The following is a 13,880-nucleotide window of genomic DNA, read 5'->3' as shown; positions in this document are numbered from 1 at the left end:
CCTGCAAGCCCAGGAAGGCAGAGGGGAAGGCTGGGAAGGGTGTGGCAGGCAGAGACCTGCTCTGGGCCATCTCTGTGGCACTGCAGGGCCTTAGGCCTGTCTGACTGCCACAGCTGGTTTCCACCCTGCAGTGAAGGGCACATGGCCAGATGCTACAAGCACCCAGTGGGGGTTGATGGCTCCCTCACCCTTGCTGTGGTCTTGCGGTTACTTTTTGGCCAAGATCAAGTGTAGCATGTTTTTATCAGTTTAATAGCTGAGGACAGTATGTCACAGGGACTTCTGGAGTTGAGAGGAGACAAGCTTGTTCCACCCACCGCACACCCCACCTAGAATTACAGTACTTTCTGCAATGGTGGAGCCCTCGGGAAATTTAGAAACAAGGAACTGAGGGAAGAGGGCAGAGGGTAGGGAGGGCCAGGGAGCTTCCTTCCACCTCACGTGCACCAGGTGCTGCCACATGGCCAGCCCTTCCTGGGGTGGGCAAGGGAAGCGGCCCACTGTGATGCCTGTCCCTCCTGGCTCCCCACTTGTCTTCGGTCTCCCCCCTGGAGGCCCCCAGCCTCATCTGGCTGAGGCCATGGATGCATGCTGAGGTCAGCAAGAGAGAACACAAGGCCAGCACTGTGTCCCAGTTTCTTTTTATTTTTTTTTTGTTCTTTTTTTCATTTTTTTTTAAGTATGGAGGCTCAAGTATAAGATGTAGATTTATTTTTTTAAGCTTTACAAAAAAACAAAATAAAACAAAAACTCCTTTTGCATTCCATAAAAATTGACAGAAAAGCACCTGGCCAGAAGAGCAGGGCGCCACCCCTCCCGGGCTGCGCAGCTGCAGGGCCGGGCGGGTCTGGTCTGCCCAGGCAGATGCAGGGCCATCTCTCCCTCCAGAGCTGCCCATCCCGACCCGACCCCCACCCCGACCCCCACCCCGACCCCAACCCCAACCCCAAGCAACTCCCAAACACACATGGAATCAGTTTTTCTTCTATCTTTCACACACCACAGTTATTTCATAAAATTTTTTTGTTTTACATTTTTTACACCAATGTAACAAAAAGGTGGGAGGGAGGGGTGGGTGGCTGACGGACAGTGTATTTTATGCCTCTAAATGGAGGGGAGGGGAGGGAGATGGGGCCCAGGTGAACAAAAAAACACACAGTTTCTATGGAAATATCGAGAGTTTCGATAGCAAAACGTGGTGGGAAGCAGGCCTCAGAGCCAGACAGGGTGGTTATTGGGCTTTATTCTCAGGGAGAGATGGCGCTGTGCAGTGGGTGGGAGGTCAGTGATGCAAGTTGTTATGTGACCTGTCAGGGAGGGCAGGGGCAAGGATGAGGGAGCAGAAAATGAGTTTTCTAAGAAAGGAACCTAATGAGGGCATGGCGTGGCCAGTTAGCACAAAGCAGAGGTTTAACATTGCTGCTTTCTCTTCAAAGCCTCCACCAAGTCATTCTTAAGAGCTTCTTGTTTTGATTTGTCTGCGAAAGTCTGCACAGACCTGCAAAGGAGGAAAGGAGGAGTTACACGTGGATGGAACAGGAAGAGGCACAGCTCTGAGGGCCAGGCCAAGGCTCTGGGCCTGCTCCGGACCTGCACCTGCACCCTCAGCACCCCACTAGGCTTCCTGGGGAGGCACCGCCCACTGACGGATATCAGCTCAGCCCCAGGCTGTGGGTGACCTGGTTCTAGCAAGTAGAACTTAGGGCCACTGCTTTGGGCACAAGCGCCCAGAGCCATGGGAACCAGAAGGTGGCCTCTGGGCTTTCGAGCACAATGCAGTCACAACCCTTAGCTGCAGACCTCCTGCCCCAGGCTTCCCGCTGGGGGCTTGGGTGAGGGGCAGAGGGCACCAGCTCCTCCTCTAGGGTACAGCAGGGCCCCACCCGGCGAGCCGTCAGGAGCAGTGTCTCTGCAGTCTGAGCTCTGGGGATTACAGCCAAGGCAGCACAGGAAGGGCAGGTGCTTTTAGGCTTCTTCTATAAGGCGCTACTGGCTGTGAACTTGGCCCAGACTCAGGGACTCCCTCAGCCAGGATAGTGGAAAGCAGCACAGGAATGAGGTGAGCGCCTGCACCCCCTGCTATTCAATCCTGGAAACACCCTTTAAGAAACAGAGAAGCCCCTGGAAATTCCCAGAAGGATCGGTGGGAGAGGGAGGGCAAGCTGCACGGAGGTCTCAAGTTTGAAAAATAAGTGGGAAGGGAGCGTCAGAAAACAAATGGCCAAGTGCTGGACAGTGGGAAAATAAAAGGAAGCAGGCCCAGAAGAGGCAATGGCATCCCAACTCAAAAGTCTGGCTACTGAATCCTAGAAAAATCACAGAAGAGTAAGAGGTGGCACAGACAGGACTCTGAAGCAATCTGTACACAAACGAAAACAGCCCCACCAGAAAGGCCTCCACTGTGGTCAGTGCTGCTGAAATGCACATCTCTGTGTATTTGCCCCAGACCGGCCTGGGGTCTGCAGCAGGGAAGGCAAGGGCAGAACTCCAAATCCCAGCTGACCCACAGAGTTCACAATGGGCAGCCAACAGCACCATCGGAAGGACACGGTGGCTCAGCAGTACTATAGGGGCTTCCAGCCTGGCAGGGCCAGTTCTTCTGGGAAGGAGGAACCAAGAATTCCATGTAGAGCTATGTCCAGCTGACCCCACCCTGGAAAGGTGACTGTTCCAGAGTCAGGATCAGGCTAGAGTTGGGGATGCCAGACTTGGTTAGCCACAGGTCTAAGGAGCAGAGGCCTCACTCACGGGCAGAGCTTGGGAAAGTCTTGCTCAGGGACCGAAAACCAGTACCTGGAGGCTGTGCTTTCAGGAGGTGTCCTAGCAGGCAGGCCCCCACCCCCACCCACCAGGGATCCTACACCACAATGACTCCAGTGGGCAGCTGGGGAATGCTGCTGTCACGGTGCACCTTAAAAGGAGTTTTCTCCATGACATGATGGGAAGCCTGAGTCTTGTTCTGCATCTCAAGCTGGTGGCTGCCTTGGACTGGGAACCAGCATATACACTCACCAGCCTATTGCAGAAGCCACACAGCCTCAGAGCACAGCTCTGCCTGGTCACACACACACACGCCTGACCCCAGCCCACTGAAGTTCCCTGAGCCTCTTCTGGGTTGGGCAGACCTGCCGGGTTTCCAAATGCTTGTTTTTCAAAGCCGCTTCCCGCTCCTACCCCCAGGGATGCTGACTGTCTTGGTACATCTGCACTTGTCCAAAGCTCAAGTCATGATTCTTGGCCATTGTCAACAAGCACGACTGTTTGCCTCTCCCTGAGCAGAGCTGGCAGAAGAGGAATGTTCAGTGCAGCTCATTAGGGTGACAGCCACATTTGGCTGGAATGGCTCTAGCAACAGCCTGGAGGCACAATGGGTTGGCTGGGGGAATCAGTCTCACACCGTGCCCCATCCCCAGGCTCAGGGGGAGACTACCTTCCCAGGTCAGCTGGTCCCCGTTCCACTGGGACAGGGCTTCCTGGGCTTCGGGGATCCCTGCTGGAGAATATGGGAAGGGCTGGCTATGAATCCTCCACACCCAGAGAGGCTGCCCCAAGGAAGGAGGATAGGCAGAGGGTGAAGGGCAGAGGGCAGAGGGCAGTGGGCAGGGCCCAGCCCCTGTTGCACAGGGAGCTGACAAGTGCACACTAGCGGTCTCTGCTGGGCAGCAATGTTAGTTCCCAGGGCTGGGCTTCTACAGGAGCAAAAGCCCAAACCACATGTCTTCACCAAGCCTAGCCTGTGCCCAGAGTGCAAAGCATACACACCACACACGTGATACATGTCTGCGTTACATGGGGCCGAGGCTACATGTTCATGTGGCTGCTCACCAGCCAAGAACAGACACAGGGTTAGTGGTGGTATAAATGGCCTCGCAGCAGCCACCGGACCTGCAGGGTCTCGGCGGGTTGGTAAGTCCTGTTTAGTGCGCATCTCAGGCCTCTCGAGCAGGGTACCTGGGCCAGCTTAGTTATCAGGCTGGATGTAGACCTGGCGCTGGGTCAGCACTTGAGAAAGCTCCCTCTGCAACTGCTTAAACTTGTGGTTGTCGGGGATAGCATCAAGAGATCTGAGAGTGTTCAGAGAGGGTGAAGCCAGAGGGAGAGAGCAACAGCAGTGAGAACATGGGGCTGGCAGCTAGGGGACAGGCAGGGACATATGGGGGAGTCAACATGGCCACTGTAGGGCCTCTGGTGCAGGTCAAGGCTGGCAGTGGTGCCAGGTTTCAGGGGCTCATAGCCATCACCCTGCAGGTCCACGGGGGAAGCCTCTTTATAAAACTGTATAGAAGGTGACTCAGATCGGTCTTCTGGACAAATACACAAGCTGGGGCAGCTGCAGGGTCTTGCACTCCTCTCCTCTGGCTCAGCCAAGAGATCCAGGCATTGAATGAGCTCGAGGGCTGGCCACCAGGGGCTCAGCAGGGCCCGAAGACTCACAGTGGAGCTGGGCTGCAGAATTTTTCACAGGCATCACCAGTCCACCTGACCTCATGCCCTGCCTGATTGGTGAGGGCCACTGAGGAGTATGTGGAAGGTCTCCTTGAGGACTCAGGTGACAGCTTAGAGGAGAGCCTGGCCTCTGGACTCCAAGACCAGTGCTTGTTCCTTAGCTACCACCTGCTGAGACCCCTGTGAACTCTCAAGGCCCCAGAGATCCTTGGCTTTCTGCTCAGCCTGACCCAGGACCTGAAGTGGGTGAGAGGGACAGCTCAGGACCCTGACTACAGCCATAAGACACAGAGCGGCCTGCATCCTCTGCAGCAGTCGGTAGGCCACACTGAGCTGCCCCGAAGCCTGGGCTGGCCATAGAGGCTGGCCCAGCAGCGGGGATTCTCTCTGGAATCTTGGGGATGGTGGGGCTCCTCAGGCCCCAGTGCCAAGGGAGCCAGGCAGATTCTCTACATGGGCCCAACGAGCTGGAGGGGCAAACTGTAAGGATAAGGGCACCAAAGGCTGAGAAGGTGAAAGAGGCAGGAACCCAAAGCTATGGAGAGTGTGAACTACAGGAGGCAATGTATCTTTCAATCCCAGAGTAGGGGTACTTTGGCTCCATTTTTAAATTTTTTGGTACTGGGAATTGAACTCAGGACCTTGTGCTTGCGAGGCAGGCGTGCTGCCACTGAGCGAAATTCCCGGTCCCTTTGGCTCCATTTTATAAATGAGGAAGCCAAGGCCCAAGGCCACATAGCTATTAACTAGCAAAGCCAGGCGTCAAACCTGTGGTTTTGGTTCCACAGCTTCTGACTTTTGGTAATTACCTCAGCCCGTTGACGATGTCCTTTGTTTTTCCAAAGTAGATCTCATTCAGCGTACTTCTGATTTTATTTTCCATGTCCTAGGAAGGGAGGGCGGTCAGCCAGGATGGCAGTAAGGAATCACAGGGCCACTCCATACCCTGCAGTCCCTGCTGCACCCACAGGGGGAGACATGCAGCTACAGCACTGCTCCTTGAGTGAGCTCCCAGCTGCCAAGACGCCACCTCTCATTTGTGCTCTGAGTCTTTCCTGTCCTTAGGCCTTAGGCAAGGAGGAAGCCAACACCTAGGGACTGGCGGCCAACTCTGACCATTATTGGGAGCTGGTTTAAACCACATCTCCACCCCTTGGCCTGGCCACCAATTTTGTGAACAATTCCTGTGAAACCAGAGTACTTCCCCTCTTCCAAACAATGTGGTGACAGGCAAGGCGGAGGCAGCCTCAACTGAAGCTGCTCCAAGGCCACCCTGTTCCAGGGATCTGCTTCCTTCCTGAGCCTAGGTCTCTTGTTCACACCCGGTGGACTGGGGGAGACAGGACTTATCACCTCCTAGAGCCAAGGGCTGAGCACAACCCTGTGGGAGCTCGCTGGGTGGGGTGGTGCCCAGAGTGGAGCCTTGTGTGTGAATCAGGTGAATCAGAAGGCTCAGAGGCCGAGGCAGGCAGAGCTGAGCAGGCTGGCACCTGCATCCTGTGCTGCGCTGGCACAGAAATGAACCACAGCCCTGGGACCCAACCACTCACCTCTACCAGGCGCCCGATATTGGCTATGTGTGGGGAGCAGTCACTCACAGTTTCATCTTTTTCCATCTGCAAATGACAAAAAAGCATGGTTCCAAGTGAGAGGAAGCACTGCTGCTGGAGAATGCACCCTGCTGACCTCCAAGGTTTACAAACAGCCCAGGGTTGTGCCGTGGGTGGCTCTGTGGAACCAGCTGCAGTTACAAAGCCACTTTTGCCGCACAAAAATGAAATTTCAGACCACAAACAGCCCAGCCAACAGAAGCCCCGAGAGCCTATTTCCAGGGGAATTTTCTGCTGTGGCCATGGGAGGGACAGACACCCAACCACCCCGCCCCCGGCCACAGAGGTATAGTAGAAAGGCCACTCTAGCCAGGTACTGGCTTACCCAGGGCCACCTGGAGAGGACTCGCTCACTCACTCTACCTTCACACCACTGCTGGCAGGTGTGGGTCCAGGCTGCCTGCCCAGGCAGGGGCCAGGGTCTCAGGCGAAGCCTCCTGGACCACAACACCGTCACACCTCGACACTGTTGGCTGAACCCAACCCTGACCTTGCCAGAAGGGCCTGACAGCACTGGATGACAGTGGGGAGCCAGTACCCCAGTCTCCAGGATCTTTCTCCTAAGCCAGGCAGTCAGCTCCACCCCCACAATCAGCACACTGAGTCCCGACAAGAAAGCAGGCGGAGAAGGAACTTCTAGGCCATGCCTGACCTGAGCTCCTGGTTACGGATAGTGGGTTTCCCCTATTATTTTCCCTGTTACTTCTCTGACAAGATTATAACTTTTTTTTGGTACCGGGGATCGAACTCGGGTCCTTGCACTTTCGAGGCAGATGGTGGAACCACTGAGCTAAATCCCCGGCCCAAGATTATAACTTTTAATTTTGGGTTGTACTGGGGACTGAACCCAGGGCCCTGCTCTACCACTGAGCTACATACCAGCCCTTTTTAAATTTTGAGACAGGGTCATGCTAAGCTGCCCAGGCTGGGCTCAAACTCACCATCCTCCTGCCTCAGCCTCCCAGAGGGCTGGGATTATGGGCATGTGCCACTACACCCATGTGATTATAGCTTTTTGAGGAAAAGATCCCGATGTCTCACAGGGTGCCAGGCAGAGTACAGATCATGTAAGTGTTCAACATCACTAAACTGACTATAAGAGCTTACTGCTGAAATAAATGGAATCTGGAATATGAAACAGGGAGAGCTGGGCATGGTGGACTGCCACAAGTTCGAGGCCAGCCTGAGCTACATAGTGAGCTCAAGGTTGCCCTGAACTGCACTGTGAGACCGTGTCTCAAGACACACAACAGAGAGAGAGAGAGAGAGAGAGAGAGAGAGAGAGAGAGAGAGAGAGAGAGAGGGAGGGAGAGAGAGAGCGAGAGAGAGAGAGAGAGAGAGAGAGAGAGAGACAGTATCAGAAAGGCCAGTGGGGTCACGATCTTTTGACAGGCACGGGCGGCTGATGGTGTGTTCAGGGGTCAGAGGCTCTGTGCTTCCACCTGCTTCTGCTTGTCTTCATCAGAGAGGATTTTCAGGCAGGGAAGAGAAAGCCAAACCCAGTTAAGAGGTAGCTGAAGACACGAGTTGATGAGCAGAGGGGAGGGAGAACCAGGTCACTTTACTGACTGACTGGTTGGGACAGGGTCTCACTGTGCAGTTCTGGGCGGCCTTGAACTATGTAGCCTCGGCTGGCCTTGAACCCGTGGCAATCCTCCTGGCAAGTGCTGGGATCTACAGGTGTCCACTGCCACCATGCCTGGCCCTGTTCTGTTCTGGACACATCAGCAGGGCTGGTTTCAGTTCAGGACCCTGATGGGTGGGTGGGTGGGGGCAGCAGGGTCTTGCTAAGTAGCACAGGTTGGCCTTTTACTTGTGGCCATCCTCCTGGCTCAGCCTCCCAGGTGCTGGGATTACAAATGTGTGTTCCATGCCCAGCTGGAACACTAGATTTTTTTTTTTTGGTACGGGGGATCGAACTCGGGACCTTGTGCTTGTGAGGCAGGCAGCAGAACCACTGAGCTAAATCCCCGGCCCCTGGAACACTAGATTTTTAAGGGAGCCTTGGACAAGGCATTTTTTTCCATCTAAAAGGTTTGAACATCCTAACCCCAAGAACAAAGAGGGAAGAAATGGGGATATCCAAGCCTAGATATGTGGGAAGGGACTCAGGGGAGCCTGCAGGACTCTGAAGGGGGAACAGACCAATTTTTGTCATTACAGATGGCAGAAAGGTGGAACTGAGAGGGGTGAAAACATTACAGATGATTAGGTTGGGCCTTCAGTGTGCTAAGAGATTGTCCTTAACAGGCATCTGCTTACAAAGCCGTAAGCCCCAATCACTGAGAGGCCTGGGGGGAATGGGGTAGCTGTTGGTAAGATGCAGTAACATGGGGATCCAGTTTAGAACTCCAGAAACTATGGCCTTGCAAGCCCCTTCTGAAGTTATGCAACTCAATCTCTGCAAAACAAACACATCTGGTTCTGGCACTTGGGAGACTGAGGCAGGAGGATCATGAATTTGAGGCTAGCTTGTACTACACAGCAAGATCCTGTCTCAAAAAACCAAGACATCTGGTGGCAGCAGGACTGTTCTGCTGAGGGCCGGTCAGATGGAAAAGGGAGAGGAATTCTAGGATGATGGGCTCCTCTGCCCCCATCTAGGGTCCTGGATTGCCCTGAGCACCCTTGGGCAGGGATCATGGGGAGTGTCAATCTGAGAGACCGAGAAGGTACACACAGGACTGTAGTGAGAATGCCCAGGCACGTGCCAATGGCAGCCACCCCCTCCATGTCAGGAACACAATTCAGCCTTCCCAAGCTGGACCCCCACCAGGTTGTGTGCTCTCTCTTCACATGGAAATGGTCACTGTGCCCAGACTCAGGGCTGCTCAGAGCTACTCCGCTGGGCAGGGAGAAGGCTGGGTGCACGGGATGTTGTCTGATCCAGGTGAATTACATCCTTCCAGCAAATCATAGTCTTTCTCCTTCCTCCCCAGCTCCTCGAAGAGGGCAGGTCCCTGCTCAACCCTCACCCTGGGAAGGGATGAAGGCTTTGAGCTCACTGAGGGCTCCATTTTAAATGAGTACCAGCAGCCGAAGGTAAAGCCGGGACTGTGGACAAAGGGCTCATTAAAAGGGTAAGTAAAGTCACGCCAGCCATTCAGTCTTTTGGTTCCTATCTTTGTGCTTTAGGATCCAGAGCCACCTTCCAACAAGCAGAAGGGCTGAGACCACTGGACACTCAAAAGGAGGTGGGGGAGCAGATGGAATCCTCAGGAGCACATAAAGGGACCCCTTAGCTAGGGCAGGAAAGCTGAGCCCCAATAAAATGTCAGCAGGGGCTCGGGGAGGGGAGGGAAGGTGCCTGGGGTGGGGGCCAGAGAAGCTGGCACACACCAACATTTTTCCACGGACCCCTTGCCCACCCTCCGCTGACTCCCCTCCACACCTGGCCAGGCTCAGCTTGCTGGCAATGCTGACCCACCAGAAATAGAATTATTTTTGTAATGCATATATTATTACATCCTTATAAAAGTGGCTGCCAGAAGGAAAACACTTTTATGTGCTGTGGCCGCACAGATGTTCCACAAGGTAGTTCCAACTGAAGTCTGAAGTCAGAGCCCAGGCTGCCTGTCCTCAAAACCCTCTCCTCCTGTCCATGGCTTGAGGTGGGGGTGACATCGGAAAGCTCTTGCAAACTGGTGGCCGTTGTCCTCAGAAGGGGAAACTGTCTCTCACTGGCATGTGGCATCTTTAAGTGGGCACAGCCAGGAGGGAGGGCCGCTCAAGAGCCCTGTGGCTGCTTCTGGCACTGGCTCCAGGGCCCCTGTGCTGGAGCCCAAAAGGAAAAGGGCTTCAGTTTGTCTAGGACTTGATTTCCTTGCCTCTGCCTCATACTAAAGAAACTAATATATATAAAATGCCTAGAGTGGTGCCCAGTGGGATGGCAGCTCTTCCGGCTTGTCAAAACAGAGCTCCATTCCCAGTCCCCTTCTGGCCCTTGGAGTCCTGCTAGTTGCCAAGGCATGCTGTGGGCATGAGACCATGTTGGAGGCCAGGATTCAACCCGCTGCCAAGCCAAGGAAGGCTAGAGTTGCCCAGTGTAGGAAAACGTTGGGTCTAAAACTCTATACATTCTAGAAGGTCTGTGGTAGCAGCAGTAACAGCTATCTTTATTGGGTATAAACCATGTGTTGAAATGTTAAGAGCTTTCAAAACAGACAGCATTGACTCTACCATGAAAACCCAGAGTCTCAGAGAAGCGAGGTGGTCTGTCCGGGTCACATAGCTGGGAAGCTATTGGGCTAGGACCAGAACCAAGGTCTGGATGATTCTGAAAGCTGTTTTCCTCCACAAGAGCTCTTTGCTGGCTCATTTTCCTATGTTCTTTACCAGAAAAGCCAAGGATAAACCACAGTCCAGAGCTCAGAAATTCCCACCAGAGTCCATCTCAGCCTCATGTGTCTCCCCTTCATCTCCTGCCCTGTCCTCCGCAGCCTGGGATGGTGGCAGAGAGACAGCCTAACACCAGCTTTCCTTCCCGACCAGGCACTGGGTCACTCTGCCCCAGGGCATCTATCTGACAAATGTCCCACAAACCACACGTAGGAGCCGCGCTGCTCAAGTGTGGCCACCCAGGCAATCTCATGGAAAGCAAGGAGCTGCCTGCAGCTGCACACACTCCCAGATCTGCCCTGAGCTCACTAGCCCACCCTTTGGTTCCCTGCATCTGGAAGGGCGGGTAATGGCCTCATCCCTCTAAGGAAAATATACTGCCTGGCTAAATGAACTGCCGAGCCCAAGTCAGGGAGGCCTCTGCTGCCATGACCCATAACAAGGGCCACAGCTAGGGCTTTCCTGCCTAAAGACACATTGGGCAACTTGTGGCTGTGTGGGAAGACAGCTCTGCCTGCAGATGACCGGTCTGACCTCCCCACTCGACAAAACATTCCACCTTCATGTCTAAATATTTAGAATCTGGAAAAAAAAAAAAAAATCAAACGAACATCTGCAGGGCCCTTCCCAGGATGGGAGACCTTGGATCTCCTTCTAGAGATTTATGGTCTGCCTTTCCCACGTCTGCTGTCACACACAGATGGGACCCCAGTGCAGCTTCCTTTTCAACATGCTGGTACTTGGCATGCAGCCCTTTTTCACTTGCCCCAGGCCTTCCTGCTGGGGCTCCGAAGCAACACTCCAGGGGACACCTTTGCTGGCCTTCCTACTTCCTCACAGGAGAGTCCCAGGGGGCAGGAATGAGCCTCCACAAAGCCCCATGGTGGCAGGGATTCGCCTAAACACTTCATTCCAGAGAAACAGCTCTAGGTGGCAGGGGTCCCAGAGGCTCATACCCAGGTATGTCCTGACCAGCTGGGAAATGCAGCTGTGGCTATTCATCACCGTGACAGGGACCACGGAGAGCAGCACTCCAGCTCATTCGCTGGCACTTCCCAAAGCCATCAAACCGAGGACACAGGGAAGCCTGGGATGCCCGGGGAAGGGACCCCTGAGGAGAACCACCAAGTCTTTCTGGGACATTTCTGCAGGCAGGGCCTAGAATGCCAGAAAATGAGGGAGGGTCTGGGGCCATGCATAGGCCAGGGCCCTTGGCCAGATTGCTGCTGGGGTGGGGGACAGAACACTGGGAGAACTGGGACACAGCTTGGCTTGCTGGGGAGGGCTCCTGACAGCTGGCCAGGATGACACTTTTACCCATGGGCAAAGTGAGTGTGATGGTAAGGAGGCTGAGTGTCCACAGGAAAACCCTCAGCCTGCCACTGCAAGGACAGTGTAGGGAAGGGGCGAGGGAGACTCCCATCTGACTGTGCGCGCAGCCTGGGGCTCACACAGCCTTGGCTGTTCTGCTCCAAACACTTCCCAGCTGTGGCTGCTCCTCTAGCCTCCTCCTGCCTTTGCCCTCCTTCCTGCCTGGAGCTGACAATGACTTCTGTGCAGACCCCTCCTGTAGAGACCCTTGGGTCTCTGGGGGCTTCCCGGGGCCAGGCCTTGCTACCTCCCTCCTGGGCAGCTCTAACAGACAGCCCTACTGTCAGCCAGTTTCTACAAATGAAAATCAGGTCACATCACAGGACCACCTAAAAACCCTAAAGCCCTCTTTGTTCCTCCAGGTGTGAATGCATCTCTGGTGGTCCACCTGTCCCCTGGTGCCCATAAGGCGGGATCCTGCCTAGAAGCAGCTGATTTTCATTTGAACATTTATTTACCATCTACTGAATGGCAAGCAAGGAAGACAGTTTCAGACCAAACAAGTGTGGTACAGTAGAAAGTGGCGTTTTTTTTCAGTCAGGCAAATCTAAGTTCAAATCCTGGCTCTACCTCTTATTGGTCAAGTCATCATGGACAAACTATTGAATAGCTGAGCCTCAGTTTCCTCACCTGTTGGGTGGGGTTATATGCCTTGCTTATAATCAAATCAAAGGAGATGGTCTGCACAGCCATACATGCTTACTGTGCACTGCTTGTCTGCCCAATGTTCCAGGAACCCTCTGTCTCCCATCCAAGGCAACCCCAGACATTTTTCCAGGGCTCATCTGGGACTCATACCTAAACCCCTCAGCCCTCGTTTCCCTTGTTTGCTCAGAAGCTGCGCATCATTAACTTAGATTTGTCTACCTCACTGCTCCCCCTTCCCCCTTTTATAGTTACTTACATTGGAAGCGAGCCCTAGCTTTAATGCACCTCAGATGAATTATGGGATTGACCGTAAGAATGATGACAGAAGCATGAATTTCCTCATTAAAGCCCCAAGAGCAAAAGGCAATGCAAACAAGGTCCGCAGCCCCAGCCGAGGTGTGCTGAGGACAGCCACTCATCAGGCCCGAGTTTGGCTTGGCAGCAGCTGCTGCTCAAGGCGAGCCGGAACCAGACGCTGGCCATGGCTGACAGCTCTGATTTAAACTATTAGGAAGGCTGAGGATTAAATATTTGTCCAGGTCACTGTATACCTGGAGAAATTATAAACAGTTCAGAATGGTAAGTGATGCAGGAAGTAGTCTCTGGATACAAATTTAGGGCTTTCCACCATTCCCCAGGTGTGAGGGTGTGGGGAGGCAGGCAGTGGAGAAGCTGGGGGCCCGGGGGTGTGCTGCCCTCTCAGGGTCCCTGGAAGGTGAGAGGCTGTTTCCAGGCAGCGGGAGGGGCTCTGCCCTGGAGCACCAGTGCTTGGTTCTGGGTGGGGCAGGGACAGCCTTGTCTCGAGGCCAGGCAAGGGGACCCTGTGCTCCCTCTGGCCTCTGGCCGAGATACAGCGGAGGTGGAGGAGGTTCTGCATGTGAGAGTCTAGGGCTCCGACACCCCCCAAGGTGTACTGGCTGACTTCTGCCTTGCACTACTATTTTTCAAATGCGTGTAGATGTTGTTGCAACTAGTAGAATACAAATTAACTTAAGAGTTACTAACTAGAAAAAAAAAAAAAAGTTACTAACTGATCCTGTCATTTTTTTTTTTGGTACCAGGGATCGAACTCTGGTACTTGAGCCTGCACTTGCGAGGCAGGTGGCAGAACCACTGAGATAAATCCCCGCCCCTTTCTGTCATTTTTTTCTATCAGGAGCTATTAAAAGTATGATTATCTTTTTTGTGTGTTTGTGGTGCTGGGGATGAAACCTAGGGTCTTGCACATGTTGGGCAAGAGCTCTGCCCCTGAGCCACACTCTCAGCTCCGAGAGTAACCATTTTATTGAGAAAAAAAGAAAAATCTCCTGACACTAAGGGGAATGCTCATTCTCAAAAGCTAGGTATTCTAGAACGGGACAGGGTGCCATCTGGCAGGCTCCCTCCTGAGGGCAAAGTACTGCTCCTTCAGAGCCAAACTGTGCTGCCTCTGTGTGTTCTGTGCCTTCTCTTTCCCCTTTACTCAAA

The 13,880-nt window shown here is 53.8% G+C and overlaps 1 protein-coding gene and 1 pseudogene across 8 annotated transcripts in view; one reads left to right on the top strand and one right to left on the bottom strand.

Moving 5' to 3' along the window:
* Positions 1 to 206: 206 nt before the first annotated feature.
* LOC147827275 (U2 spliceosomal RNA) lies at positions 207 to 366 on the top strand (annotated as a pseudogene).
* Positions 367 to 624: 258 nt separating this feature from the next.
* Capzb (capping actin protein of muscle Z-line subunit beta) overlaps positions 625 to 13,880 on the bottom strand; it is a 127,300-nt gene continuing 114,044 nt past the window's right edge. For 5 of the 8 annotated variants that reach the window (XM_087215104.1, XM_087215103.1, XM_087215105.1 and 2 more), the window contains 3 exons: positions 5,997 to 6,062; positions 5,256 to 5,332; positions 625 to 1,498 (listed from right to left, as the gene is read on the bottom strand). In XM_087215104.1, the coding sequence (XP_087071230.1) occupies positions 1,411 to 1,498; positions 5,256 to 5,332; positions 5,997 to 6,062 (231 nt within the window). In that variant the 3' untranslated portion in view covers positions 625 to 1,410. Of the gene's footprint in view, positions 1,499 to 3,951; positions 4,065 to 5,255; positions 5,333 to 5,996; positions 6,063 to 13,880 lie in introns of all 8 variants that reach the window. The other 3 variants (XM_021262949.2, XM_021262947.2, XM_087215101.1) reach the window with 1 other exon arrangement.

Source organism: Heterocephalus glaber, unplaced genomic scaffold (assembly GCF_053883595.1).
Source record: "Heterocephalus glaber isolate CG9 unplaced genomic scaffold, H.glaber_assembly_v1.0 deba00001452, whole genome shotgun sequence".
Lineage (NCBI taxonomy): Eukaryota > Metazoa > Chordata > Mammalia > Rodentia > Bathyergidae > Heterocephalus > Heterocephalus glaber.
This window is presented reverse-complemented; position numbering and strand designations above follow the sequence as displayed.